The 25,415-nt window shown below is 47.4% G+C and overlaps 1 protein-coding gene across 2 annotated transcripts; it reads right to left on the bottom strand.

Moving 5' to 3' along the window:
- Nucleotides 1–12,682: 12,682 nt before the first annotated feature.
- On the bottom strand, nt 12,683–25,411 carry LOC137351634 (DNA-directed RNA polymerases I, II, and III subunit RPABC1). 2 transcript variants are annotated; one of them, XM_068016274.1, is made up of 8 exons: nt 25,281–25,410; nt 20,440–20,614; nt 19,087–19,202; nt 17,962–18,042; nt 16,782–16,840; nt 14,147–14,225; nt 13,965–14,038; nt 12,683–12,845 (listed from the first exon to the last, which is right to left on the bottom strand). In XM_068016274.1, the coding sequence occupies exons 1-7, from the start codon at nt 25,335–25,337 to the stop codon at nt 13,973–13,975; spliced, it is 633 nt and encodes a 210-aa protein (XP_067872375.1). In that variant the 5' UTR covers nt 25,338–25,410; the 3' UTR covers nt 12,683–12,845; nt 13,965–13,972. The 2 variants fall into 2 exon arrangements, with proteins under 2 accessions (XP_067872375.1, XP_067872376.1); XM_068016275.1 differs by lacking the exon at nt 17,962–18,042 and having other exon boundaries at nt 25,281–25,411.
- Nucleotides 25,412–25,415: the final 4 nt, after the last annotated feature.

The following is a 25,415-nucleotide window of genomic DNA, read 5'->3' as shown; positions in this document are numbered from 1 at the left end:
ACTCCTCTTTGCTGATGATGCTGCATTAACATCCCACACTGAAGAGTGTCTGCAGAGACTCATCGACAGGATTATGGCTGCCTGCAAAGAATTTGGCCTAACCATCAGCCTCAAGAAAACGAACATCATGGGACAGGACGTCAGAAATGCTCCATCCATCAATATTGACGACCACTCTCTGGAAGTGGTTCAAGAGTTCACCTACCTCGGCTCAACTATTACCAGTAACCTGTCTCTCGATGCAGAAATCAACAAGCACATGGGAAAGGCTTCCACTGCTATGTCCAGACTGGCCAAGAGAGTGTGGGAAAATGGCGCACTGACACGGAACACAAATGTCCGAGTGTATCAAGCCTGTGCCCTCAGAACCTTGCTCTACGGCAGCGAGGCCTGGACAACGTATGTCAGCCAAGATCGACGTCTCAACTCATTCCATCTTCGCTGCCACTGGAGAATCCTTGGCATCAGGTGGCAGGACCGTATCTCGTCGTGGGAGTCAGTTGCCAATGATCGCCAGAGCTGGTGGACAACCATAAAGGCGGGGCTAAAGCGTGGCGAGTGGAAGAGACTTAGCAGTTGGCAGGTAAAAAGACAGAAGCGCAAGGCGAGAGCCAACTGTGTAACAGCCCCGGCAACAAAGTTTATCTGCAGTGCCTGTGGAAGAGTCTGTCACTCTAGAATTGGACTTTATAGCCACTCCAGGCGCTGTTTCACAAACCACTGATCATCTTCAGGCGCTTACCCATTGTCTCTCGAGACAAGGAGGCCAAAGAAGAAGAAGAGTAGATATTTCTAAGGACCAAAGAAAGCTGCAAGGGGCTAATGATAAGAATGAGCAAAATAATGGCCAATGGATTTTGATGCCAGTAATTAAAAGGTTTAGTAAAAAAAAGTTACACTTTGAATGGGGAATAGTTGGATAATGCAAAAGAACAAAGGCACCTGTGGTTTCAGGTTATCAAAACATTCAGTGATATAGGCTATAAATAGAATGCTGTGTTTTATGGGAGGCCGTGTAGAATATAACCATTGAGGTGCAATGGTGAACCTATATAAAACCTCTAAGGCCATAGTTGCAATACAGTGTGCAGTTCTGGGAACCACGCTATGGGAAGGATATTGAGAAAATGCAGAGGTTCGAGCACAGATTCACTAGAATGTTGCCTGGTATGAGGAAATATGAAGAAAATCTTGAAAAATTAGGTCTGGTTTTGTTGGAACAGAGGAGTATACTAGGTGATTGAAAGAAGTTAAATGCCTCAAACAATGGTGGAAGAAATACCAGAGATGGCTGTTATCATCAAAGGTAGTTATTGAATTGATCAAGTACAGAAAAACATTATGTCTCATAAAATATTTTAGTTTAACTCCCGAGGTTGCTTCAGGGGAAACGTCCCCATCCATAGTCAATAGGTTTGTTTCTTATGTGTGTTCAGTTGGCTGAAGTGTTGATATTGGACTCTATGCTCAGGCAAGCAAGGAGGAAAAAGTGAGAAAGGATTCACATTCCTGATCACTAGCCAGTGACCATTACTACAAGGTTTGAACATGAGGACATTGCATGAGGACAGACTCCACTGTGATGCTTTGAAGAAATGCAGTGTAAATGTTCACAAAAGCAACATAATGCGGATGCTGGAAATCCAAGATTAAACAGAAAATGCTGGAAATACTCAGCAGGTCAGGCAGCATCTGGAGAGAGAAACAGAGTTAATGTTTTAGGTTGATGACCTTTCATTAGACCTGGCAAAAGTTAGAAATGTAACAGGTTTTAAGCAAGTACAAAGGGAGGGAAAGAGGGGGGAGGGGAGGAAAGAACAAAAGGGAAGGTCTGAGATAGATAGGCAGAAGTGATTAAATGACAAAAGGGATGATGGTGCAAGGCAAAAGTGGTGATAGTGGAACAAGTAACAAAAACAAGAATAATAGGTTCTGAAGAAGGGTCACTGACCTGAAACGTTAACTCTGCTTCTCTCTCCACAGACCTGCTGAGTATTTCGAGCATTTCTTGTTTTTATTTCAGATTTCCATCATCTGCAGTATTTTGATTTTTATATAAAAAAACAAAAGATGGGTATAGAGTAGGTGCAAATGGGAATAGCAGAATCATCACTAACAGCTGCTGACTGAAAAAATAGCAGTGTCTATGAACTAAAATTGTTGAACTCAATGTAGAGTCCAGAAGGCTGTTAAGAAGGGGAAAATAGAGTACGAGAGCAAGGTTGCGGGGAACATAAAAACTGACTGTAAAAGTTTCTATAGGTATGTAAAGAGAAAAAGATTGGTGAAGACAAATGTAGGTCCCTTACAGTCAGAAACAGGGGAATTTATTATGGGGAACAAAGAAATGGCTGACCAACTAAATGCAGACTTTGGTTCTGTCTTCACAAAGGAGGACACAAATATTATACCAGAAATGTTGGGGAACACAGGGCTCAGTGAGAGAGAGGAACTGAAGGAAATCAGTATTAGTAGAGAAATGGTGTTGGGGAAATTGTTGGGATTGATGGCTGATAAATGCCCTGGCCTGATGGTATGCATCCCAGAGTACTTAAGGAATAGTCAATGCATTGGTTGTCATCTTCCAAGATTCTATAGACTCTGGAACAGTTCCTACAGATTGGAGGGTAGCTAATGTAACCCCACTATTTAAAAAAGGGAGGTAGAGAGAAAGCAGGGAATTATAGACCAGTCAGCCTGATGTCGGTAGTGGGGACAATTCTAGAGTCCATTATCAAAGATTTTATAGCAGAGCACTTAGAGAACAGTGGTAGAATTGGACAGAGTCAGCATGGATTTATGAAAGGGAAATCATGCTTGACAAATCTACTAGAATTTTTCAAGGATGTAACTAGTAGAGTTGATGAGGGGGAGCCAGTGGATGTGGTTTATTTGGACTTTCAGAAAGCTTTCGACAAAGTCCCTCATAAGAGATTAGCTTGTAAAATTAAAGCGCATGGGATTGGGGGTATTGTACTGTATTGGATAGAAAATTGGTTGGCAGACAGGAAACAAGGATTAGGGATAAACGGGTCTTTTTCTGAATGGCAGGCAGTGACTAGTGGGGTATCGCAGGGATCAGTGCTAGGTCCCCAGCTATTCACAATATATATTAATGATTTAGATGAGGGAACTAAATGTAATATCTCCAAATTTGCAGATGACACAAAATTGGGTGGGAGGGTGAGTTGTGAGGAGGACGCAGAAAGGCTTCAGGGTGATTTGGACAAGTTGAGTGAGTGGGCTAATGCATGGCAGATGCAGTATAATGTGGATAAATGTGAGGCTATCCACTTTGGTAGCAAAAACAGGAAGGCAGATTATTATCTGAACAGCAAAAACTGAGTGAGGGGAATATGCAGTGAGACCTGGGTGTTCGCTGAAGGTAAACATGCAGGTCCAACAGACGGTAAAAAAGGCAAATGGTATGTTGGCCTTCATAGTGAGAGGATTCGAGTACAGGAGCAGGGATGTCTTGCTGCAATTATGCAGGGCCTTTGTGAGGCCACACCTGGAATATTGTGTGCAGTTTTGGTCTTCTTATCTGAGGAAGGCTGTTCTTGCTCTAGAGGGAGTGCAGCGAAGGTTTACTAGACCGATTCCTGGGATGGCAGGACTGATGAATGAGGAGAGATTGAGTCGGTTAGGATTATATTCTCTAGAGTTCAGAAGAGTGAGGGGGGGATCTCATAGAAACCTATAAAATTCTAACAGGACTTGACAGGGTAGATGCAGGAAGAATGTTCCTGATGGTGGGGGAGTGCAGAACCAGGGGTCATAGTCTAAGGATACGGGGTAAACCTTTCAGGACTGAGATGAGAAATTTCTTCACCTAGAGAGTGGTGAGCCTGTGGAATTCGCTACCACAGAAAGCAGTTGAGGCCAAAACATTGTATGTTTTCAAGAAGGAGTTTGATATAGCTCTTGGGTCTAAAGGGATCAAAGGGTATGGGGCGAAAGCGGGAACAGCCATGATCATAATGAACGGCGCAGCAAGCTCAAAGGGCCGAATGGCCTACTCCTGCTCCTATTTTCTATGTTTCTAAGTGCCTAATCGAAAGACGAGGGGCTGTTCCTTGATCTTCTGTTGAGTTTCATGCGAATGGTGTAGGAAGCCGAGGAAGAGAGGTCAGTGCGGGAGTTGCTCAGAGTGTTGGAAGCTCAGGGTCAAGTTTATGGACTGACAGGTGATATTCAACAAAGCAACCACCCAATTTGCATTTGGTCTCCCCAAAGTCGTGGAGACCATCTCGTGAGAAGTGAATACAGCATATTAAATTTTAAAAAGTATAAGTAATTTGCTGTTTCACCTGGAAGGAGTGTTTGGGCCCCTGGCGGAAAGGGAGAAGTTAAAAGGGCAGGTTTTGCATCTCCTGTACTTGCACAGGATGGTGCCATGCAAAGGGAGGGGGTGATTGATGAGTGGACCAGGGAGTTGTGGGGGGAATGGTCCCTTCAGAATGATTCAAAAAAGGAAGGGAGGGGAAGATATGTTTGGTGGTGGTATCATGCTGGGGGTGGTGGAAATGGTAAAGAATGATTCATTGAATCTGGAGGCTAGTGAGGTGTCAGGTGTAAACAAGGGAAACCTTATTGTGGTTCTGGGAGTGAGGGGATTGGGACGGACAGAGTTGAGGGCCCTGTCGACCATGGTGGAGGGGAATCCTTGGTTGAGGGGAAAGGAAGATTTGTCAGAAGCACTAGTATGGTAGGTGGTATCGTCAGAACAGAGATGGAGAAACAGAGAATGCAATAGGAGTCTTTACAGGATGCGGGGTGGGAGGAAGCGTAATCAGGGTAGCTGTGGGAGTAAGAGGATTTATAGGAGATATTGGTCACCAGCCTATCACCAGAAATACTGATAGAAAAGTTGAGGATGGGACAAACCAGAGATGGAACAAGTGAAGTCAAGAGAGGGGTGAAAATTGGAAGCAAAGATGATGAAATTACCTGTTATTTGCTCCTACATGGAGATTGACAACAGGTTCAATAATCCCCCTGTTAATTTTACAACAGAGGTGCAGCAACCAGTGAGGATATGAACTGCCTGCAACAGAACATAGATAGCCTAGCAGAATGGGCAGAGAAGTGGCAGATAAAATTTAATATTGACAAGTGTGAGATAGTGCATTTTGGCAGCAGGAATAGGGAGAGGCAATATGTACTTAATAGCACAGTTCTAAAGAGTGTGCAGGAACAGAGGAATCTGGGGGTGCATGTGCATAGAATTTGAAGGTGGAAGGACATATTGAGAGATAAGTTAGTAAGGCATTTGGGAATTTATGCTGAACCTTTATAAAACTCTGGTTAGGCCCCAACTGGATTATTGCATCCAGTTCTGATCACTACACTTCAGGAAGGATGTGAGGGTCCTTGAGAGGGTGTAGAAGAGATTTACCAGAATGGTTCCAGGGATGGAGGACTTTAGTTACAAGGTTATGTTGGAAAAGCTGGGTTTGTTCTCCTTAGAACAAAGGAAATTAAGGGGAGATTTAGTAGAGGTGTACAAGATTATGACAAGCTTAGATAAGTTAGACAAGGAAAAACTGTTCCCATTAACAAATGGTACAAGGACTAGTGGACACAGATTGAAGGTTTTGGGCAAATGATGCAGGGGAATATGAGGAAGCACTTTTTTAACGCAGTGGGTGGTAATGACCTGGAACTCAAAGCCCACAAGATGGTCAAAGTGGAGATTTTTATTTTTTATTTATTTATTTTATTTATTTAGAGATACAGCACTGAAACAGGCCCTTCGGCCCACCGAGTCTGTGCCGACCATCAACCACCCATTTATACTAATCCTACACTAATCCCATATTCCTACCACATCCCCACCTATCCCTATATTTCCCTACCACCTACATATACTAGGGGCAATTTATAATGGCCAATTTACCTACCAACCTGCAAGTCTTTTGGTTGTGGGAGGAAACTGGAGCACCCGGCGAAAACCCACGCAGACACAGGGAGAACTTGCAAACTTCACACAGGCAGTACCCAGAGTTGAACCCGGGTCGCTGGAGCTGTGAGGCTGTGGTGCTAACCACAGCGCCACTGTGCCGCCCTATGACTTCAAGAGAAAGTTGGATGGCCACCTGAGAGAAATTGACTTACAGGGCTACAGGGATCGAGTCAGGGAATGGGACTGACTGCATAATGCTGGAGAGCCAGCAGGGACTCGATGGGTTGAATGGCCTCCTTCTGTGCCATAAATGACTATGACTCGATGACAACACCAAAGAATTGTGTATCTAGCAGGATCTCCAAGGTTGTGGGTGGATGAGGGAAGCTGTGAATTCGCACACAAAATGGTTCGCGTTAAACCGTACCTCAGAAAAACTAAGCGCCTTCGAAAGGGGAGAAAATTGGGGAATAAATAGTTTTATTATTCCTCAATGGTGTTTTTTTTAAAACGGAAATTAGTGTAAAGTTGTACACATACCTGTTCACTCGTCCTGGCCTATGAGATTAGAAAGTGATGAATGTCACAGATCAATGTGTAATTGGTGTCAGACTTGATTGAGACAGGGAGGAACTGAATCTATACAAGTGCTGCAAGTATTGCACAAAACTGAAGCTTGCCAAAGCTGAACATTAGAAAAGGAACTAAAGGAAATAGAGCAATACACTTTAGTACAAATAAAAATGCTCCTGTGATGTTTCATGTTGAAAAATAAAAGCAACAGGTTTTGTGACACTTCTGCACACAAAATGGTGGTGGATCACTTTTGCAATATTCAATTGTTTTATAAAAAGCATAAACCATTAGAACATGACTAACAGGGGAGCGTTTGTGCTTCACCTTCTGCCTTTGCTTATTGTTCAAAAAGGTAATTTCCAGACTATTTGGCTCTTAGATGAGATGGCAAACCAAGGCCTCGTTTGGCCTTTCAGGTAGACATAACACATGACGCTACTCTGAATAGCGGAAGGGGAGTTATAATCGGTATTCTGACCAATATTTATCCTTCGATCATCACAAAAACAGATTTGGTCATTATTACATTGCTGTTCGTGGGATCTTGCTGTATGCAAATTGAGTGCTGCATTTCCTACATAACAACAGTGACTACACTTCAAAAGTACTTCATTGGCTGCAAAACACTTTGGGATGTCCTGAAGTCATGAAAGGCGTTATATAAATGCAAGTCTTTCTTTCAATATTCAGATTCATGCTAGAATTAGCTGCTCTTACGACAGATAGCTGTGACATTCCTTTCCAAACATAAACCGTGAACATTTATTTCAGTTCATATTGTATTATGCCTGTACAAATCATTCATCTTAAAATTAAAACTAGAGTTACAAATGAGATTTAAATATGGAATGTTATAACTACCTAGTTTTTTTAATCAATGCTTTACATTAAAACGAGCAAGCGTCTGAATGATAATGTCTCAAGTCAAAAATCTTGGCCTTAAATATTCCTGGTCTCACTCTTTATTAATGTGATTAAAGTTTAGAAAACAAAATGAAGTCGAAAAATTGTGTTAAGCTGATTCAACATGTGTTTTACCAGTTGAGAATCAGTTCAGTAACATTCTTTGCTTGTTATTTGTGCTACTTGTTTTAGGAGCAGCCTGCAAAACTGCTCCATTATGCCTCCTGGTGGAGTCTTCAAGGAGTACCAACAATAGAGTTCATAGGATATAGCATCTGAGGCTAGAATGTATATATGGTGCCCAGGTGCAGAAGTATATAGATGGTATTTGGAGCAAAGAAACAGCCCATCAGGTCCCTGTCAGTTTTTATGCTCCACATATATACTTCTAAATATAAATGAGACACAAGAACTGAAATGTTAAACCCGAAGATGTTAATTCTTTTATGTTTCTGCAACCACAGCTTTGGAAGAAAAGGGTGATTTCAGAACAATTAAACCATTCCATCTTTGAATTAATAAAAGCTTAAAAGAGCAAAATTCAGTGCATTCCAGCCCTTAAAGGCTGCAAGCCACCACTAAAGGGAACCAGCCAATTAAAGCGTAAGTGGCCACGTGCAATGGATGCAAAAGGGGAGGATTGCTAAAACCAGTGGATGCCAAACAAATATGGAGCAGGAACTAAGAATTTGTGGGCAAGTGATGTATTGGCACAGCATCTAAACTCCAGTTTGATGGTTGGTGAAGTGGAGGTGCTGCTGTGCAAGGTGGGTGCGAGAGGGTGGCCCTGTTGGGTACACCACGGAACCATGAGGACAACAATGTAGTATGTGGCTAGAGGTGACAGTGAGGATCAATTTATTTATTTTTTTATTTAGAGATACAGCACTGAAACAGGCCCTTCGGCCCACCGAGTCTGTGTGGACCAACAACCACCCATTTATACTAACCCTACACTAACCCCATATTCTCTACCACATCCCCACTATTCTCCTACCACCTACCTACACTAGGGGCAATTTACAATGGCCAATTTACCTATCAACCTGCAAGTCTTTTGGAGGTGGGAGGAAACCGGAGCACCCGGAGGAAACCCACGCAATGTTATTATATTACCTAGCAGGGCCAGAGAACAGATGTAGAAGCTGCTGCAGTTAAGACTATCCACTTGTATCATTTTGCCAGTTGATAGTCCAAGCGGGTTCTGCCCATTAACATGTTGTATGTTTACTGGGGATCCATATCACCATACCAAGCTCATACAAACCTAAAATTCTTTCAATGTTTACCATGCATACCCATGTTTCAACAAGAAATATATCCAATCTGCAACTTGCAGTTGAAAGCTGTAACACACTTAACATTCTCAAAGGAATACTGGCCGGTCCTCTCTCTCGCTTTGTCCTCCTTGTCTTGAGAGACAATGGGTAAGCATCCAGAAGTGGTCAGTGGTTTGTGAAACAGCGCCTGGAGTGGCTATAAAGGCCAATTTGAGAATGACAGACTCTTCCACAGGCATTGCAGATAAAATTGGTTGTCGAGGCTGTTACACAGTAGGCTCCTTGCACTTCTGTCTTTTTTCCTGCCAACTGCTAAGTCTCTTTGACTCGCCACTCTTTAGCCCCATCTTTATGGCTGTCTGCCAGCTCTGGCGATCACTGGCAACTGACTGACCACAAATCGTGGGAATGTCACAGGACTTCATGTCACGTTTGCAGATGTCATTAAAGCGGAGACATGGATAGCCGGTGGGTCTGATACCAGTGACAAGCTCACTGCACAATGCGTCCTTGGGGATCCTGCCATCTTCCATGCGGCTCACATGGCCAAGCCACCTCAAGCACCCCTGGCTCAGTAGGATGTATATGCTGGGGATGTTGGCTGCCTCGAGGACTTCTGCGTTGGAGATACGGTCCTGCCAGCTGATGCCAAGGATTCTCCAGAGGCAGCGAAGATGGAATGAGTTGAGACATCGCTCTTGGCTGACATACGTTGTCCAGGCCTCGCTGCCGTAGAGCAAGGTACTGAGGACACAGGCTTGATACACGCGGACTTTTGTATTCAGTGTCAGTGCGCCATTTTCCCACACTCTCTTGGCCAGTCTGGACATAGCAGTGGACACCTTTCCCATGCGCTTGTTGATTTCTGCATCGAGAGACAGGTTACTGGTGATAGTTGAGCCTAGGTAGGTGAACACTTGAACCACTTCCAGAGCGTGATCACCGATATTGATGGATGGAGCATTTCTGACATCCTGTCCCATGATGTTCGTTTTCTTGAGGCTGATGGTTAGGCCAAATTCGTTGCAGGCAGCCGCAATCCCGATGGGTCTCTGCAGACACTCTTCTGTATGGGATGTTAATGCAGCATCGTCAGCAAAGAAGAGTTCCCTGATGAGGACCTTCCATACTTTGGTCTTCGCTCTTAGATGGGCAAGGTTGAACAACCTGCCATCTGATCTAGTGTGGAGGGAAATTCCTTCTGAAGACTTGAACGCATGTGAGAGCAGCAGTGCGAAGATCCCAAAAAGTGTAGGTGAGAGAACACAGCCCTGTTTCATGCCACTCGGGATAGGAAAGAGGTCTGATGAGGCACCACTATGCTGAATTGTGCCTATCATATTGTCATGGAATAAGGTGATGATACTTAGTAGCTTTGGTGGACATCCGATCTTTGCTAGTAGTCTGGAGACCACGTCTGTTGACGAGGTCAAAGTCTTTGGTGAGATCTATGACAGCAACGTAGAGGGGCATCTGTTGCTCGCGGCATTTCTCCTGCAGCTGGTGAAGGGAGAACAGCATGTCATTGGTGGATTTCTCTGCTCAAAAGCCGCATGTGCCTCAGGGTAGAAATGCTCAGCCAGCATCCGGAGAATGTTTAAAACGACTTGAACAAAGACTTTCCCCACGATGTTGAGCAGGGAGATTCTACAGTAGTTGATGCAGTCACCACGGTCACCCTTGTTCTTATAGAGGGTGATGATATTGGCATTGCGCATGTCCTGTGGTACTGCTCCCTCATCCCAGCACAGGCAAAGCAATTCATGGAGTGCTGACAGTATAGCAGGCTTGATTATTTCAGGGGTAATGCCGTCCTTCCCAGGGGCCTTTCCACTGGCTAGAGAATCAACGGCATCACTGAGTTCCGATTTTGTTGGCTGTTCGTCCAGCTCATCCATGACTGGCAGAGACTGGGCTGCATTGAGAGCAGTATCAGTGACAACATTTTCCCTGGAGTAGAGTTTTAGGTAGTGCTCCACCCAGCAGTCCATTTGCTTGCGCTGGTCAGTGATCATTTCCCATGATTTAGATTTGATGGGGGGGGCGATCTTCCTGATGGTTGGCGCAAAAGCTCTCTTAATGCCATCATACATTCCTCTGATGTTTCCGGTGTCGGAGGCCAGCTGAATACGACTGCATAGATGTTGCCAGTAGTCATTTGTTAACTCGCTGGGGGCTTTCTTGTAGTTCAACAGTGCAGTGTGCTTAGCGGCAACGACAGAATCCATCTCTTCAAAGTGAGATTGAAGCCAGTCTGCATTCTGCGTCACACGTTTGCCAAAGGTGGTCATTGCTGAGTCATAGATGGCGTCTCTGATGTGGGCCCACTTCATCTCTGCATCCCCTGCAAGAATGTTTTGAAGGGCTTTGTCGAGTGAATTTAGAAACTTATTTAACAGCTGGGGATAAGAAATTCTGTTAGTGCTGATGCGCGGGCGGCCCTTCTGCTTGGAGTGATGTAGCTTTTTTGGTTTGAGTCTAACTTTGCTGCACACCTGGGAGTGGTCAGTGTCGCAGTCCGCACTGTGGAAGCTGCGTGTGATTTGGACATCGTTTATAGAGGCTTGCCTTGTGACGATGAGGTCCAGCTGGTGCCATCGACGTGATCTTGGGTGTCGCCATGAAACCTGGTGACAGGGTTTAGTATGAAAGAACGAGTTGGTGATGCAGAGGTTGTGATAGGTACACAACTCCAGCTGCTGCTCATGTGGTATTGAAATAACCTGAACAGCTCTATGACAGCAATCCAAAATTAATCCCATTAGTCTTATCCCTTCCCATTGTCCTGTATCTTTGCTGCTGTAACCTCCTCCAGCCCTACAACCCTCCCAAGAAGTCTGCGTTCCTCCAATACTAGCCTCTTGTGCAACCCTCCTCTCCTTTTGCCCACCATTGGCAGATGTGCTTTCACCCATTTAGGTCAGAAGCTCAAAGTTTATCAGATTATGCTCCAGTGAAGTGCCTTTGGTTGTTTTCCAATTGTAATGGCATTATATAAATACAAGTTGTTATTCAATTTTCCCTTAAAAAAATGCAAGAGTCTTTGACTCAGCTACTTCCTGTAGCAAAGTATGCTCCAACTGTGTAAAGAGGCTTTGCCTAATATTTCCCCTCACACTCTTAATGAGCATTTTACATTAACCTAGTCACTGACTCCCCAAATCAGACGAAACGAGGCTGAATTTTACCAGACCCTTAACGCCATAGGTCACGGGGGGGTGCGGGGTGGGCGTAAAATTCTGTGTGGAGGGGCTCCCGACGTCGGGAAGGGCCCGCCACATATTACCGGCAGCAGGGGGACCTTGGTGCAGCCCCCCGCCGCTTGGCGGCAAGGCCTTCATCTAAATGTTTAAATGAACAAAAATTATATGTAAATGAACTTGCCTGCTAACGGTGGCTGCCCCACGCTGATTTTACGGCTGCCAATTGCACCTCGCACGCCTTCGGAACTTGTTGTGGGGTGGCGGAGGAATAACATTTTCAGGGCAGGGGATTGGGAAAACAATTTTTATTAGTTGTGGGGATGGCAGGAATGGGTTGAGGGTCAAAGGGAACACATTTCGGGGGTGGGAGGGATAGAGAGAGGGCAATTTATACAAAAGTTACCCATTGGGGGGGTGGTGGGAGACGGGATTTAGAGTTTAGGAGGTTCAAAGAGACCTTTAAATATTAAAATGTTACTGAAGGGCTTGAAGCTCTTTAAAAAATGGGGCCAGCACCTGCGCAGTGGCGGCAGACACCGTTGCCGGGGACATGGTGGCTAGCCCCTCTCCATCATCGGGGGCAGCCGCTCCGCCCCTCTATTTAAATGAGCCCCCACGCGTAATATCGCGGGGGCTCGGCGGCGGCACATCCATGTCAGAAGGCAGAGTTCAGAGCGCAGCGCGCTAATAAAATTCAGCCCAACTGTATTAAACCCCTTCATGTAGGAAAGGAGAAAAATGTGTGTGAGACACATTTCTGCTGCTCAATAAATATTGATCAACCAAATTCTAACACTTAAGCAAAAAGACAAAGATTTATGAATACAGTTTATTTTAAAAAATGACTAAATCACAGGGTATATGCAGTTATAGAACTAACTGAAAGACCACCCTTTGCTCAAATTAGAAATCAGTACAAAGCAGTGACAGCTTCAAGTTTTCAATGCTTGCCTTCTTTGATCGGTGTCATTTTCATGCCTAGAGCAAAGACAGAAAGATTACTGAACTTCCTTTCCTCTATATTTCTGCCATATGTTGTCAAACTGGTTTTAATGTGCCTTGTCGCTTAGAACTAAACAACGATACACACCTAAAATTATCTAATAGAGGTCAATTTTCCAGCAATCTTGAGGGGTAAAGATATACACCCTATTTAATCTATAGATTGTGTCTAAATTTTATGTTACAGTTAAATATGACTGAACCCAGTAAGATAAATTCCAAAATTAGGATCAAACCAAATAAAATCTGGGAACATTAATGTTGGCATGCAGTAGCTTCTTCCATTTAGCACAGGGAACATCCATGGAGCGTGCAAGTTAAATTTCTAAAGTGCTATTGCTTATGTTACTTTTTAAAAGTATGTTTCATCGATAATCTAAACCAAAGTCCAACAAAGCATTTGTTCTTCCATTATCCAAAGTCTGGGAGGTCAAACCTATTAAAGTACATACAGTAATAGGAGGTTCTGAATGAAACATAAGCAATGATGCATTACCAGACATTGCCTATGCAAAGATAAAGTCCAGTTTCAAGGGTGCGAGCAATTGCTTACAGATGTGTCCTTTGGTGTGGAGTATGAAAGAATTGCAATATCTTGGTCAGCTGCTTTAAGAGAGTCTTGTCACTTGGAGTGGAAAAATTTAGATCATAACTCTTTAGGGCACATTATGCGTTTACAGGCTCTCAATTACAAACATCTAGATGTAGTTAGCATCCAATCAGAGAAAGTCTGTGAACTATTTTGTATGTGTTACAACAACTTGATGTGTAATAAAATACAAGGAGCAGAGTTTTGGATGAGTTGAAGTTCAGGGAAAGGAAGATGCCAGGAAGGAATAGGCAGATCTGAAGGTGATAAAAAACATGGATAAGAGTTTCAGTAGTAGATGATCTGAGGTAGGACAGGAGACAAGCAATATTACCAATGTGGAGCATGCGACTTATGTGATGGAAAGAATATAGTTTTGTAAATATGTCCTTTATTTCCATCGGCTTTTCTCCCACAATTACAAATACTAGCTGTTAATAGGATGCAACAAGCATGAGGAACAAATGAGTAGGTATAGATTTGTCAAAAATTGCATATGTACTTACAGTATGCTTCACTGTACAAGTCTGTAAGTGATGTATCTTCCTGCAGTCTCACTAGGTCTTATAATCTTAACCACCTATAAATAGGAAAAAAAAAAGTGCCACTCATATGATCTCATACCAGAAGCAATGATGCACAAATTAAACGTGTTGATTCAAGAAGTGTACAATGTATTGCAACAAACCTGTCCTCTTTTCAATCCAAAGTATCGTGCCACAGGATCACCTGCTTGTATTCTTGGCAATTGGCTCTCCTTTAATTTACTAGGAAACATACTTAAGGCATACAATGATTATTTAGCAAAATGCAGAGCTACTGATTAAATGTTTTGTCCCAATAGGCCCGTTTTCATTGCTCAACAACTTTTGCTCGGTTATGTTAAACTTGCAGAATAGCAATGATCTCTGCTATAGCACACTCAGAAAGTTTATTAATTTGCAGCTAATCTCCAATTTACCTCAAGTATAATATCTTACATCATTTCTAATTATTGTTCTACAGCAAGATTAACAGGAAAACTGGGATCAAATTATACTGAAGGACAACTATGTTCATTACAGAAAGTACAACAATGAAGCTGAAAAAGTAACAAACCTCCACTCATGTCCCCCAAATTAAGTTCTTGGTAAATTTAAGATGGGTTTGGATGGAACAGGCCTGCTAGGACACTTCTCATTCTTCCAAAACACCAAACCAAAGTTTTGACTGGAGTTAATAGGAAAATGCCAGGGTTCCCTGATGGCTCCGAAAGTTTATCCAGGCTGCAATGTGCTATTTTATAGCATTTTAATGCAGCAAAATGTCCCAAAGTGCTTCATGGAGGTGAATTTAGAGAATAATGGTATACCGATTAGTGGTGGGAGAAGGGCTAGGGATGGTGACACAAGACAAAACCTAAGAGTTAGGTTTTAAGAAGGCTTTTGAAACAGGAGAGATTTGAGAATACTGTAAAGCATGGTGTTGAGATAGCTGAAGACTCTGCTGCTGAGGATGGAGTGGAGGGATAGAGGTGCAAAGGAAGTCAGTTGGAGCAGTGGAAATTGTGTGCTGGATCACAGTGTTGAAGAAATCTGCAGAGATAGGCGACGAGGCAGTGAACAGACTTGCAAACGAGTACAAGGATTTTGAAATCAATGCACTGGCAGATAGGGAGCTAATTAAGCTTGATGAGAACAGGAGTGTTTGGCAGCTGAACTCAAATGCAGAGATAAGGGTTTCAGCAGTGGTAGGGATGAGAAATGGAAGGTGGTGCATAATGTAGGCCTTCTTTTGACCCTCATATTTAAGGATGTAGAGCTGCTTATTGTACTAGGGGAGCAACAGCGGTAGAAAGTCAAAGAGAGATTCGGCACTGAAACAGGCCCTGCGGCCCACCGAGTCTGTGCCAACCAACAACCATTTATACTAATCCTACATTAATCCCATATTCCCTACCACATCCCCACCTTCCCTCAATTCTCCTACCATCTACCTACACTGGGGGCAATTTACCATGGCCAATTTACCTATCAACCTGCAAGTCTTTGGATTTGTGAGGAAACCGGGAGCACTCTGTGGAAACCCACGTGGTCACAGGGAGAACTTGCAAACTCCAGACAGTACCCAGAACTGAACCCGGGTCGCTGGAGCTGTGAGGCTGCAGTGCTAATCACTACGCCACTGTGCCGCCCCCTAGCAAGGAAAAAGAGAATGGATGTAGCTGAGCACAAAGATCAAGAACTTCCAGATTTGATCCACAGTCTACTGAGCAATCTGATTTCTGCTTGGGCAGCAGGAGTACTAGGACTGACCTTCATTCAGTTCTGATGCAGGGTCACAGACCTGAAACATTAACTAAACAGGAAATGCTGGAAATACTCAGCAGGTCTGGCAGCATCTGTGGAGAGAGAAGCAGAGTTAATGTTTCAGGTCAGTAACCCTTCATCAGAACTGACCTGATGCATTAACTCTGCTTCTCTCTCCACAGATGCTGCCAGACCTGCTGAGTATTTCCAGCATTTCCTGTTTTTATTTCAGATTTCCAGCATCCACAGTATTTGGCTTTTCACCTCAGTTTTGTCGAATTAGGAAAGGTTTTCCGCTTTTGGCCACTATCTGGTGATCACTCTGCAAGACTGTGTGTGGAAATCAGATGAGCAAATATGTGCCTTTTCCTGACATGATCACATATCCTGCCAACATTTATGTTCAAGGCTGACATCACCGACAAAAATAAAAGACACTTGGACAAGACAGCAGAGGGGATCCCATTGAAACAAATGCCAGTCAGGAGTCTACACCAATGAAGGACTGTTGGGAGAAAGTTGGTAATTATTTTTTTAAAAACTTGAGTTTCAAAATCCATATCATCACATGATCAGCTCAAAAATCTTAACCAGGCCATAAAGAAAAGCACCAAGTAAAGGTGCAGTGCTCCCCTGCAGAGCGGGACAGTGGGTCACTTGGATTAGGGGACAGCATAAACAGAAGCTTCTGGAAACAGTGCATAAGTAAGTAGCCTGGGATCATTATGGTGCTGCAAGACAAGGAATAAAAACGAGAAGTATCCAAGAGGTTATGAAAGGGCAGCACGAAGACCATCAATTCTACACTGGAAAACTATACATAAATTAGACTTTTAAATAACATGTATACAATAAATTGCAGAGAGTAAGAACCAAACTTCAGTCTCCACATTCTGCTAAAGTTCAAATCTCTCAATTAACTTTGTTTCTCACATTGGTATTGTAGCCTATAGAAAAGCACAATTTTAAATAAGTGCAGAGTTATCGTTTGAAATATTAGAAATGTGTTGAATTGTAAACATCAAGAAAGGATACTATCGTGCCAGCAGCTCTGTAACTTCTTCCTTGGTCATGACAATGTGCTCTGGAACAAGCTAATATACATAACTGGATTAAATTCATTTACAGAAACAGGCTCTGCTTTAGACAGTCTGACAATGCGTGTATTCTATTTCCATTTCTTTCAAAATCTTTCCCCAGTACGTGCCTAATTATGTCAATAGAAAAGAAGAGTTATGTATTCCACATTCCATATTGGTTTATTTGGTCATGGGGTGAAAAATTGTAATAGGATTTCAAATTTGCAAATTTATTTTTCAACTCCAAGATTTATAATATTTTTCAATTTATATTTTTCTTCCAATTAGAACGGAATTGGCTGCTAAGTTGTCTTCTCCCTCTTTTTGAGATCATCTCTATTTTTTCCGCGAAGGAATGTCACTGGCAGCAAAAAAAAAAAATTCACTTTGAAACATTCCAGGACATACGTAATACAGCCAATGAATTGCATACATCTCTCTAAACCTCACAGAGACCTGGATGCATCAGTGGAATATTTCTTCTTGAGGGACCTGAAATAGGCAGAAATATCAACTGTCCTGACACTTGAACTTTAGTGGAAGGTTCACAAAACTTAAACATATTGGGTCAGCATTCCTCCCACATCCAGGACTTCATTGTAGGTTACTACTTTCATTATATATACTCGAAGTACCATTCTAAAGCACCAGAGATCCTTAGTTTCTAGCAAAGAAATAGAACTGTGTAAGTAAAAACTTGAAACATGAAAACTTAATTTTTGAAAATTATTAAAGATTTACATTAAGGTTTGTACAATACTTGTGCAGAACATTTAAAAACAGCAATACAAAACCTGATTATTTCCAGCATTTTCTGTTTTTACTTAAAAACAGCATTCTGCTGGAGAATTTGCAAATTTATGGCTCTGGGAAGCCAAAAATAGCTTTGAATAGCAAAACCAAGCAAATACCAAAGATTACACTATGACCCAGAATTACATACATTATACAGAACAAATTAAAAACACATACAATTCTGAAGGATAGCATATTTGACTAGATGGATTTATCACATTCAAAAAAATGAAACCAGATACACAGTTAGGTTAAACGTATGACTACAGCCAGACACTGCTTATGGTATCTTTACTCTTTAAACGCACGTTGATTTCAAAGATAGGCTTTTCCAAACTTACCTCATGTTCTGTAATGTTAATTAGGAGTTCCTGCTGCAAGAATTGCTCAAGAATGTACTTAGGAGCCATGTCAACAAGGGACTGGGCAAAAGTAAGAAATCAAATAGAAACATTAATACTTTAACTTAAAGCTTACGTTCAGATCATATTTTGCTGTCAAGAACCTTCTGATATTTCCCACAGTCGTGCATCTCACTTCTCTTTTATGCCTTGGTATAATACACCACTCCACAAAGTGGAAGCAGGTCAAACAGACTCAGAAGCTGACAAGAGATTTCCTTTCCTGTGGGGAAGCATCTCTCTTGCTTTTTAATCACTTTACAAAGTCTTGCAAAATTGTGTAAAGGCATCCAAAACTGATACATGTGCAACAGTTAACATGGTATATTCGAAGATAGTGACATTTTCCTTTTCTTCCAGTAAAAGTATGACTTAGGAGCATAGAAAAAGGAGCAGGCCATTTCACTGCTCGAGCCTGTTCTGTCATTTATGGGATCACGGCTGATCTGCGATCCAACTCTGTTTACCTGCCATTGTTAAAGGGGTGATATCATTGTTAACAAAAATCTATCACTCTCAATTTTAAAATTAACAATTGATCTCAAGTCAACTGCCATTTGCAGGAGAGTTCTTGCTTGTAGAACTATTTCCCAATTTCACTCCTGAAAGGTCTGGCTCTAATTTCTAAACTACCCCCCCTAGTCCTAACATTCCCCAACCAGCGGAAATAGTTTCTTTCTTTCAACCTGATCTGTGCCATTCATCTCCTTCATGCCAATTCATAAGCTAGCTAACGGTGGTATTCATGAGAAGCATACCTCACTGAGCACAATATTTCACCAAATGGCATTCATCTACTAGTCTGTCTTCAACGGACAGCAGTTAAGTAGCTAGGTTCAAGGACCAGGCAGGCCTTGAATTTGAACTCCTTACCTGGTGGTGATTGCTTACACCACCTAATTTCTATCTTGACATGAATTTGTATTTTAAAATACATCTGGATGATTTAGTTTACGTTTTCATCAACTCATTTGAAGATTCAATACTTACAAATTACCAGCTGACAGGAGAAAAATCATTAATAGCAAGTTTCTGTAATATAATAACTACATTGCCATTTTGTACCTGTTTTGCTGATGGCGTCATCCCTTGTTGTACCACAATGATGGCTCTGGTAATATTTTCTTCCTGCATGCGTTGACAGTACATTTTAATGGTTTTGATTCCAACTTTAGGCTCCTCTGATAACAAATGAACAATTTTTACATCAGTCTCAAACATATCCAGAGAGTTGATGGGACGAAATGCTAGGAGAAGCAACAATATGCTTGTTATGCACGAAAATTATGGAGATGTACTACATAGTGCAACTGGCGGACATAAGGAAATCTACATTGGCACATTTTTTCCTTCAAGGCTAAGTACTGCACTAAGGCTGTTACGTAAAACTCTTATCTTGCCAAGCTGGAATATTCTGAAAATAATTTATTTACAATAGAATAAACTTAAGTGGGCATTAGTATTTTTATTCAGGCATAAAAAAGTGATGAGGAAAAACTTCACGCAGTGAGTAGTTAAGGTCTGGAATGCGCTGCCTGAGTGTGGTGAAGGCAGGTTCAACGGAAGCATTCGAAAGGGAATTAGACTGTTATATGAAAAGGAAGAATGTGCAGGGTTACGGGGAGAAGGGAGGGGAATGGAATGGAGTGAACTGCTCTTTCAGAGAGCTGGTGTACACATGACAGGCCAAATGGCCTCCTTCTGCACTGCAACAATTCTGTGATACCGTGAAATTGCATGCACATTGCTTAAAATTTATTAGAAATAAGCATACAAGTTACAATTAATCCCGTATTGTTTCTAGATCAAGTTCCAGCAGTGATGTGCAAAGAATGTCATTCAACTCCTTCAGAAGGGTGTGGTCACTTGTTTAGAACATGAATAAAAGGGACACACACCTCAATCAGGTCATCTGCTGTCAAATATATGCTGAAGGAGGATTTAGTGAAAGACGCACTTGCACACATACACAGCCCCATCAATTAAATAAGTCAAAAGGCCTATTGCTCCAGGGTTCTTGTCATGTTGCTTAGCAGCTGATTGAAGGCAGCATGGGTAGAGGACTAGAAGTAGGATAATAGCTAGGCCAGAGTGCTGCTCATATCTAGATGAGAGCTCAAACTCTAGGCAAGCGATTCTAGGGAAAAGAGGGACAATATATTATTAATCTCTGCTCAAGGAAGGATGGGAAGCTACCATGATGGTGCAGATGTTCCTTCTTGCATTCAATCCGGGTTGCTTAACTGAAACGAACGGATATCTGCATCAACTAATATATACATGGGTCAATGGTGCCTTCCCTCCCCACTCCCCTAAGCTAATGATAATAGTGCTGACTGGCAGGGGAGGATTATGATTAATTCAACCCTAAAATTCAGAGGAAAAAGATAAGAATGCCAAATAATTTAGGTTGCGTACCTGGAAAGAAAACAAACATCTGATCAGTGGGGTCATCATTATGAGCAACAAGCACTGTTAAGTCTGAACGTCGTGGCCGCCCTTCACTTGGCTTATCTCCAAATTGACCCCTAAATTCTTCCAGTGTCTGATCCAATTCATCTTGTGTCACTAAATATCCACGATCATGGCAAAGCTGCAAATTACAAAAGGATAAGCATTCCTTTAAGTACATTTTCCTTAAGGTGACAATTTCCTATTTGTCTGTAATTATTCCGAAAGCAACAGTGATCATGGTAAGTGAAAGACACACATACAAGTGGGAACTGGTTTATTCCTGACAGTCTACAGGTGAATTCAGAATCAACTGCAGCCTGAGTGCAAAGAGGTTTGGCTTTGGGACACTGCAGGTGCAGGTAGATGCAAATGAATCAAGGTCTGATGTGACTCTGGAAGGAAGTTGATTGTCTTCTTGAGAGAGTCTATCTTAACATTACTTTGGAGTCAGTTGGCACAGAATTTGCAGTTCAAGTTTAACATTAACACAGCTTGGAGCAAGAAAACACCCCAACATAGAGTTTTAACAGGTGTTAAAAATTATGACTGGTTTTTACACAATATAGATGGAGTAATCATTCAACTGGCAGTAAGGTCACAGACATAGATTTAAGGCAATTAGCAGAATAACCAGAGGTGAGATTAGTTGAGAGTTAAATACAGTGTCTGGAAGGGTAGTGGAGGATGTGGGGTGGGGGCAACACACCAGCTCTCAACACCACCTCGGGCTCTGCAAACCTCTGCTAGGCCCTGTTCCCGCACTCATCTTTTAAACTGGCCCGGGGGGAGGGCGGTGAAGAGGTGGTGCGGGGGGGGGAGGTGAAGAGGTGGTGCGGGGGGGGGGTGAAGAGGTGGTGCGGGGGGGGGGTGAAGAGGTGGTGCGGGGGGGGGGTGAAGAGGTGGTGCGGGGGGGGGGGGTGAAGGGTGAAGAGGTGGTGCGGGGGGGGGGGGGTGAAGAGGTGGGGGGGGGGTGAAGAGGTGGTGCGGGGGGGGGTGAAGAGGTGGTGCGGGGGGGGGTGAAGAGGTGGTGCGGGGGGGGGTGAAGAGGTGGTGCGGGGGGGGGTGAAGAGGTGGTGCGGGGGGGGGTGAAGAGGTGGTGCGGGGGGGGGTGAAGAGGTGGTGCGGGGGGGGGTGAAGAGGTGGTGCGGGGGGGGGTGAAGAGGTGGTGCGGGGGGGGGTGAAGAGGTGGTGCGGGGGGGGGTGAAGAGGTGGTGCGGGGGGGGGTGAAGAGGTGGTGCGGGGGGGGGTGAAGAGGTGGTGCGGGGGGGGGTGAAGAGGTGGTGCGGGGGGGGGTGAAGAGGTGGTGCGGGGGGGGGTGAAGAGGTGGTGCGGGGGGGGGTGAAGAGGTGGTGCGGGGGGGGGTGAAGAGGTGGTGCGGGGGGGGGTGAAGAGGTGGTGCGGGGGGGGGTGAAGAGGTGGTGCGGGGGGGGGTGAAGAGGTGGTGCGGGGGGGGGTGAAGAGGTGGTGCGGGGGGGGGTGAAGAGGTGGTGCGGGGGGGGGTGAAGAGGTGGTGCGGGGGGGGGTGAAGAGGTGGTGCGGGGGGGGGTGAAGAGGTGGTGCGGGGGGGGGTGAAGAGGTGGTGCGGGGGGGGGTGAAGAGGTGGTGCGGGGGGGGGTGAAGAGGTGGTGCGGGGGGGGGGTGAAGAGGTGGTGCGGGGGGGGGGTGAAGAGGTGGTGCGGGGGGGGGGTGAAGAGGTGGTGCGGGGGGGGGGTGAAGAGGTGGTGCGGGGGGGGGTGAAGAGGTGGTGCGGGGGGGGGTGAAGAGGTGGTGCGGGGGGGGGTGAAGAGGTGGTGCGGGGGGGGGTGAAGAGGTGGTGCGGGGGGGGGTGAAGAGGTGGTGCGGGGGGGGGTGAAGAGGTGGTGCGGGGGGGGGTGAAGAGGTGGTGCGGGGGGGGGTGAAGAGGTGGTGCGGGGGGGGGTGAAGAGGTGGTGCGGGGGGGGGTGAAGAGGTGGTGCGGGGGGGGGTGAAGAGGTGGTGCGGGGGGGGGTGAAGAGGTGGTGCGGGGGGGGGTGAAGAGGTGGTGCGGGGGGGGGTGAAGAGGTGGTGCGGGGGGGGGTGAAGAGGTGGTGCGGGGGGGGGTGAAGAGGTGGTGCGGGGGGGGGTGAAGAGGTGGTGCGGGGGGGGGTGAAGAGGTGGTGCGGGGGGGGGTGAAGAGGTGGTGCGGGGGGGGGTGAAGAGGTGGTGCGGGGGGGGGTGAAGAGGTGGTGCGGGGGGGGGTGAAGAGGTGGTGCGGGGGGGGGTGAAGAGGTGGTGCGGGGGGGGGTGAAGAGGTGGTGCGGGGGGGGGTGAAGAGGTGGTGCGGGGGGGGGTGAAGAGGTGGTGCGGGGGGGGGTGAAGAGGTGGTGCGGGGGGGGGTGAAGAGGTGGTGCGGGGGGGGGTGAAGAGGTGGTGCGGGGGGGGGTGAAGAGGTGGTGCGGGGGGGGGTGAAGAGGTGGTGCGGGGGGGGGTGAAGAGGTGGTGCGGGGGGGGGTGAAGAGGTGGTGCGGGGGGGGGTGAAGAGGTGGTGCGGGGGGGGGTGAAGAGGTGGTGCGGGGGGGGGTGAAGAGGTGGTGCGGGGGGGGGTGAAGAGGTGGTGCGGGGGGGGGTGAAGAGGTGGTGCGGGGGGGGGTGAAGAGGTGGTGCGGGGGGGGGTGAAGAGGTGGTGCGGGGGGGGGTGAAGAGGTGGTGCGGGGGGGGGTGAAGAGGTGGTGCGGGGGGGGGTGAAGAGGTGGTGCGGGGGGGGGTGAAGAGGTGGTGCGGGGGGGGGTGAAGAGGTGGTGCGGGGGGGGGGTGAAGAGGTGGTGCGGGGGGGGGGTGAAGAGGTGGTGCGGGGGGGGGGTGAAGAGGTGGTGCGGGGGGGGGTGAAGAGGTGGTGCGGGGGGGGGTGAAGAGGTGGTGCGGGGGGGGGTGAAGAGGTGGTGCGGGGGGGGGTGAAGAGGTGGTGCGGGGGGGGGTGAAGAGGTGGTGCGGGGGGGGGTGAAGAGGTGGTGCGGGGGGGGGTGAAGAGGTGGTGCGGGGGGGGGTGAAGAGGTGGTGCGGGGGGGGGTGAAGAGGTGGTGCGGGGGGGGGTGAAGAGGTGGTGCGGGGGGGGGTGAAGAGGTGGTGCGGGGGGGGGTGAAGAGGTGGTGCGGGGGGGGGTGAAGAGGTGGTGCGGGGGGGGGTGAAGAGGTGGTGCGGGGGGGGGTGAAGAGGTGGTGCGGGGGGGGTGAAGAGGTGGTGCGGGGGGGGGTGAAGAGGTGGTGCGGGGGGGGGTGAAGAGGTGGTGCGGGGGGGGGTGAAGAGGTGGTGCGGGGGGGGGTGAAGAGGTGGTGCGGGGGGGGGTGAAGAGGTGGTGCGGGGGGGGGTGAAGAGGTGGTGCGGGGGGGGGTGAAGAGGTGGTGCGGGGGGGGGTGAAGAGGTGGTGCGGGGGGGGGTGAAGAGGTGGTGCGGGGGGGGGTGAAGAGGTGGTGCGGGGGGGGGTGAAGAGGTGGTGCGGGGGGGGGTGAAGAGGTGGTGCGGGGGGGGGTGAAGAGGTGGTGCGGGGGGGGGTGAAGAGGTGGTGCGGGGGGGGGTGAAGAGGTGGTGCGGGGGGGGGTGAAGAGGTGGTGCGGGGGGGGGTGAAGAGGTGGTGCGGGGGGGGGTGAAGAGGTGGTGCGGGGGGGGGTGAAGAGGTGGTGCGGGGGGGGGTGAAGAGGTGGTGCGGGGGGGGGTGAAGAGGTGGTGCGGGGGGGGGTGAAGAGGTGGTGCGGGGGGGGGTGAAGAGGTGGTGCGGGGGGGGGTGAAGAGGTGGTGCGGGGGGGGGTGAAGAGGTGGTGCGGGGGGGGGGTGAAGAGGTGGTGCGGGGGGGGGTGAAGAGGTGGTGCGGGGGGGGGTGAAGAGGTGGTGCGGGGGGGGGTGAAGAGGTGGTGCGGGGGGGGGTGAAGAGGTGGTGCGGGGGGGGGTGAAGAGGTGGTGCGGGGGGGGGGTGAAGAGGTGGTGCGGGGGGGGGGTGAAGAGGTGGTGCGGGGGGGGGTGAAGAGGTGGTGCGGGGGGGGGTGAAGAGGTGGTGCGGGGGGGGGTGAAGAGGTGGTGCGGGGGGGGGTGAAGAGGTGGTGCGGGGGGGGGTGAAGAGGTGGTGCGGGGGGGGGTGAAGAGGTGGTGCGGGGGGGGGTGAAGAGGTGGTGCGGGGGGGGGTGAAGAGGTGGTGCGGGGGGGGGTGAAGAGGTGGTGCGGGGGGGGGTGAAGAGGTGGTGCGGGGGGGGGTGAAGAGGTGGTGCGGGGGGGGGTGAAGAGGTGGTGCGGGGGGGGGTGAAGAGGTGGTGCGGGGGGGGTGAAGAGGTGGTGCGGGGGGGGGTGAAGAGGTGGTGCGGGGGGGGGTGAAGAGGTGGTGCGGGGGGGGGTGAAGAGGTGGTGCGGGGGGGGTGAAGAGGTGGTGCGGGGGGGGTGAAGAGGTGGTGCGGGGGGGGTGAAGAGGTGGTGCGGGGGGGGTGAAGAGGTGGTGCGGGGGGGGTGAAGAGGTGGTGCGGGGGGGGGTGAAGAGGTGGTGCGGGGGGGGGGGGGTGAAGAGGTGGTGCGGGGGGGGGGGGTGAAGAGGTGGTGCGGGGGGGGGGGGTGAAGAGGTGGTGCGGGGGGGGGGGGGTGAAGAGGTGGTGCGGGGGGGGGGGGTGAAGAGGTGGTGCGGGGGGGGGGGGGGTGAAGAGGTGGTGCGGGGGGGGGGGGGGTGAAGAGGTGGTGCGGGGGGGGGGGAAGGGGGGTTAACACTCCAGCTCTCACACTACTCGCCACACCCCCGCAAACCCCAGTTGGGCCCAGCTCCTCCGGCCCTGCAGTAAACCCACAAGCGAGACCCCAGCGCCTACTACCTCTACCTGCATTATGGTTTTCCGGATCTTCCACAGTCGGTAAGTCTCCTCCTCATCGTCCATTGCCGGTTAGGGTCTGACTGGTGGGTCCTTCGCGCCGCTTTCTTACGTCAATTCCGCTCGCGCACTCTGCCGGCCGGC

The sequence above is a fragment of the Heterodontus francisci genome, chromosome 36 (assembly GCF_036365525.1).
Source record: "Heterodontus francisci isolate sHetFra1 chromosome 36, sHetFra1.hap1, whole genome shotgun sequence".
Taxonomy (NCBI): Eukaryota; Metazoa; Chordata; class Chondrichthyes; order Heterodontiformes; family Heterodontidae; genus Heterodontus; species Heterodontus francisci.
The sequence above is the reverse complement of the archived record's forward strand: the minus strand, read 5'-3'. Positions and strand labels throughout refer to the sequence as shown.

Coding starts and splice junctions, on each gene's coding strand:
- LOC137351634 (XM_068016274.1), bottom strand. CDS start 25,337: ATGGACGATGAGGAGGAGACTTACCGACTGTGGAAGATCCGGAAAACC. Junction 18,043..19,086: donor TGACGCCATCAGCAAAACAG/GTACAAAATGGC, acceptor ACTTTTGCCCAG/TCCCTTGTTGACATGGCTCC. Junction 16,841..17,961: donor TTAACATTACAGAACATGAG/GTAAGTTTGGAA, acceptor TATGTATATTAG/CTTGTTCCAGAGCACATTGT.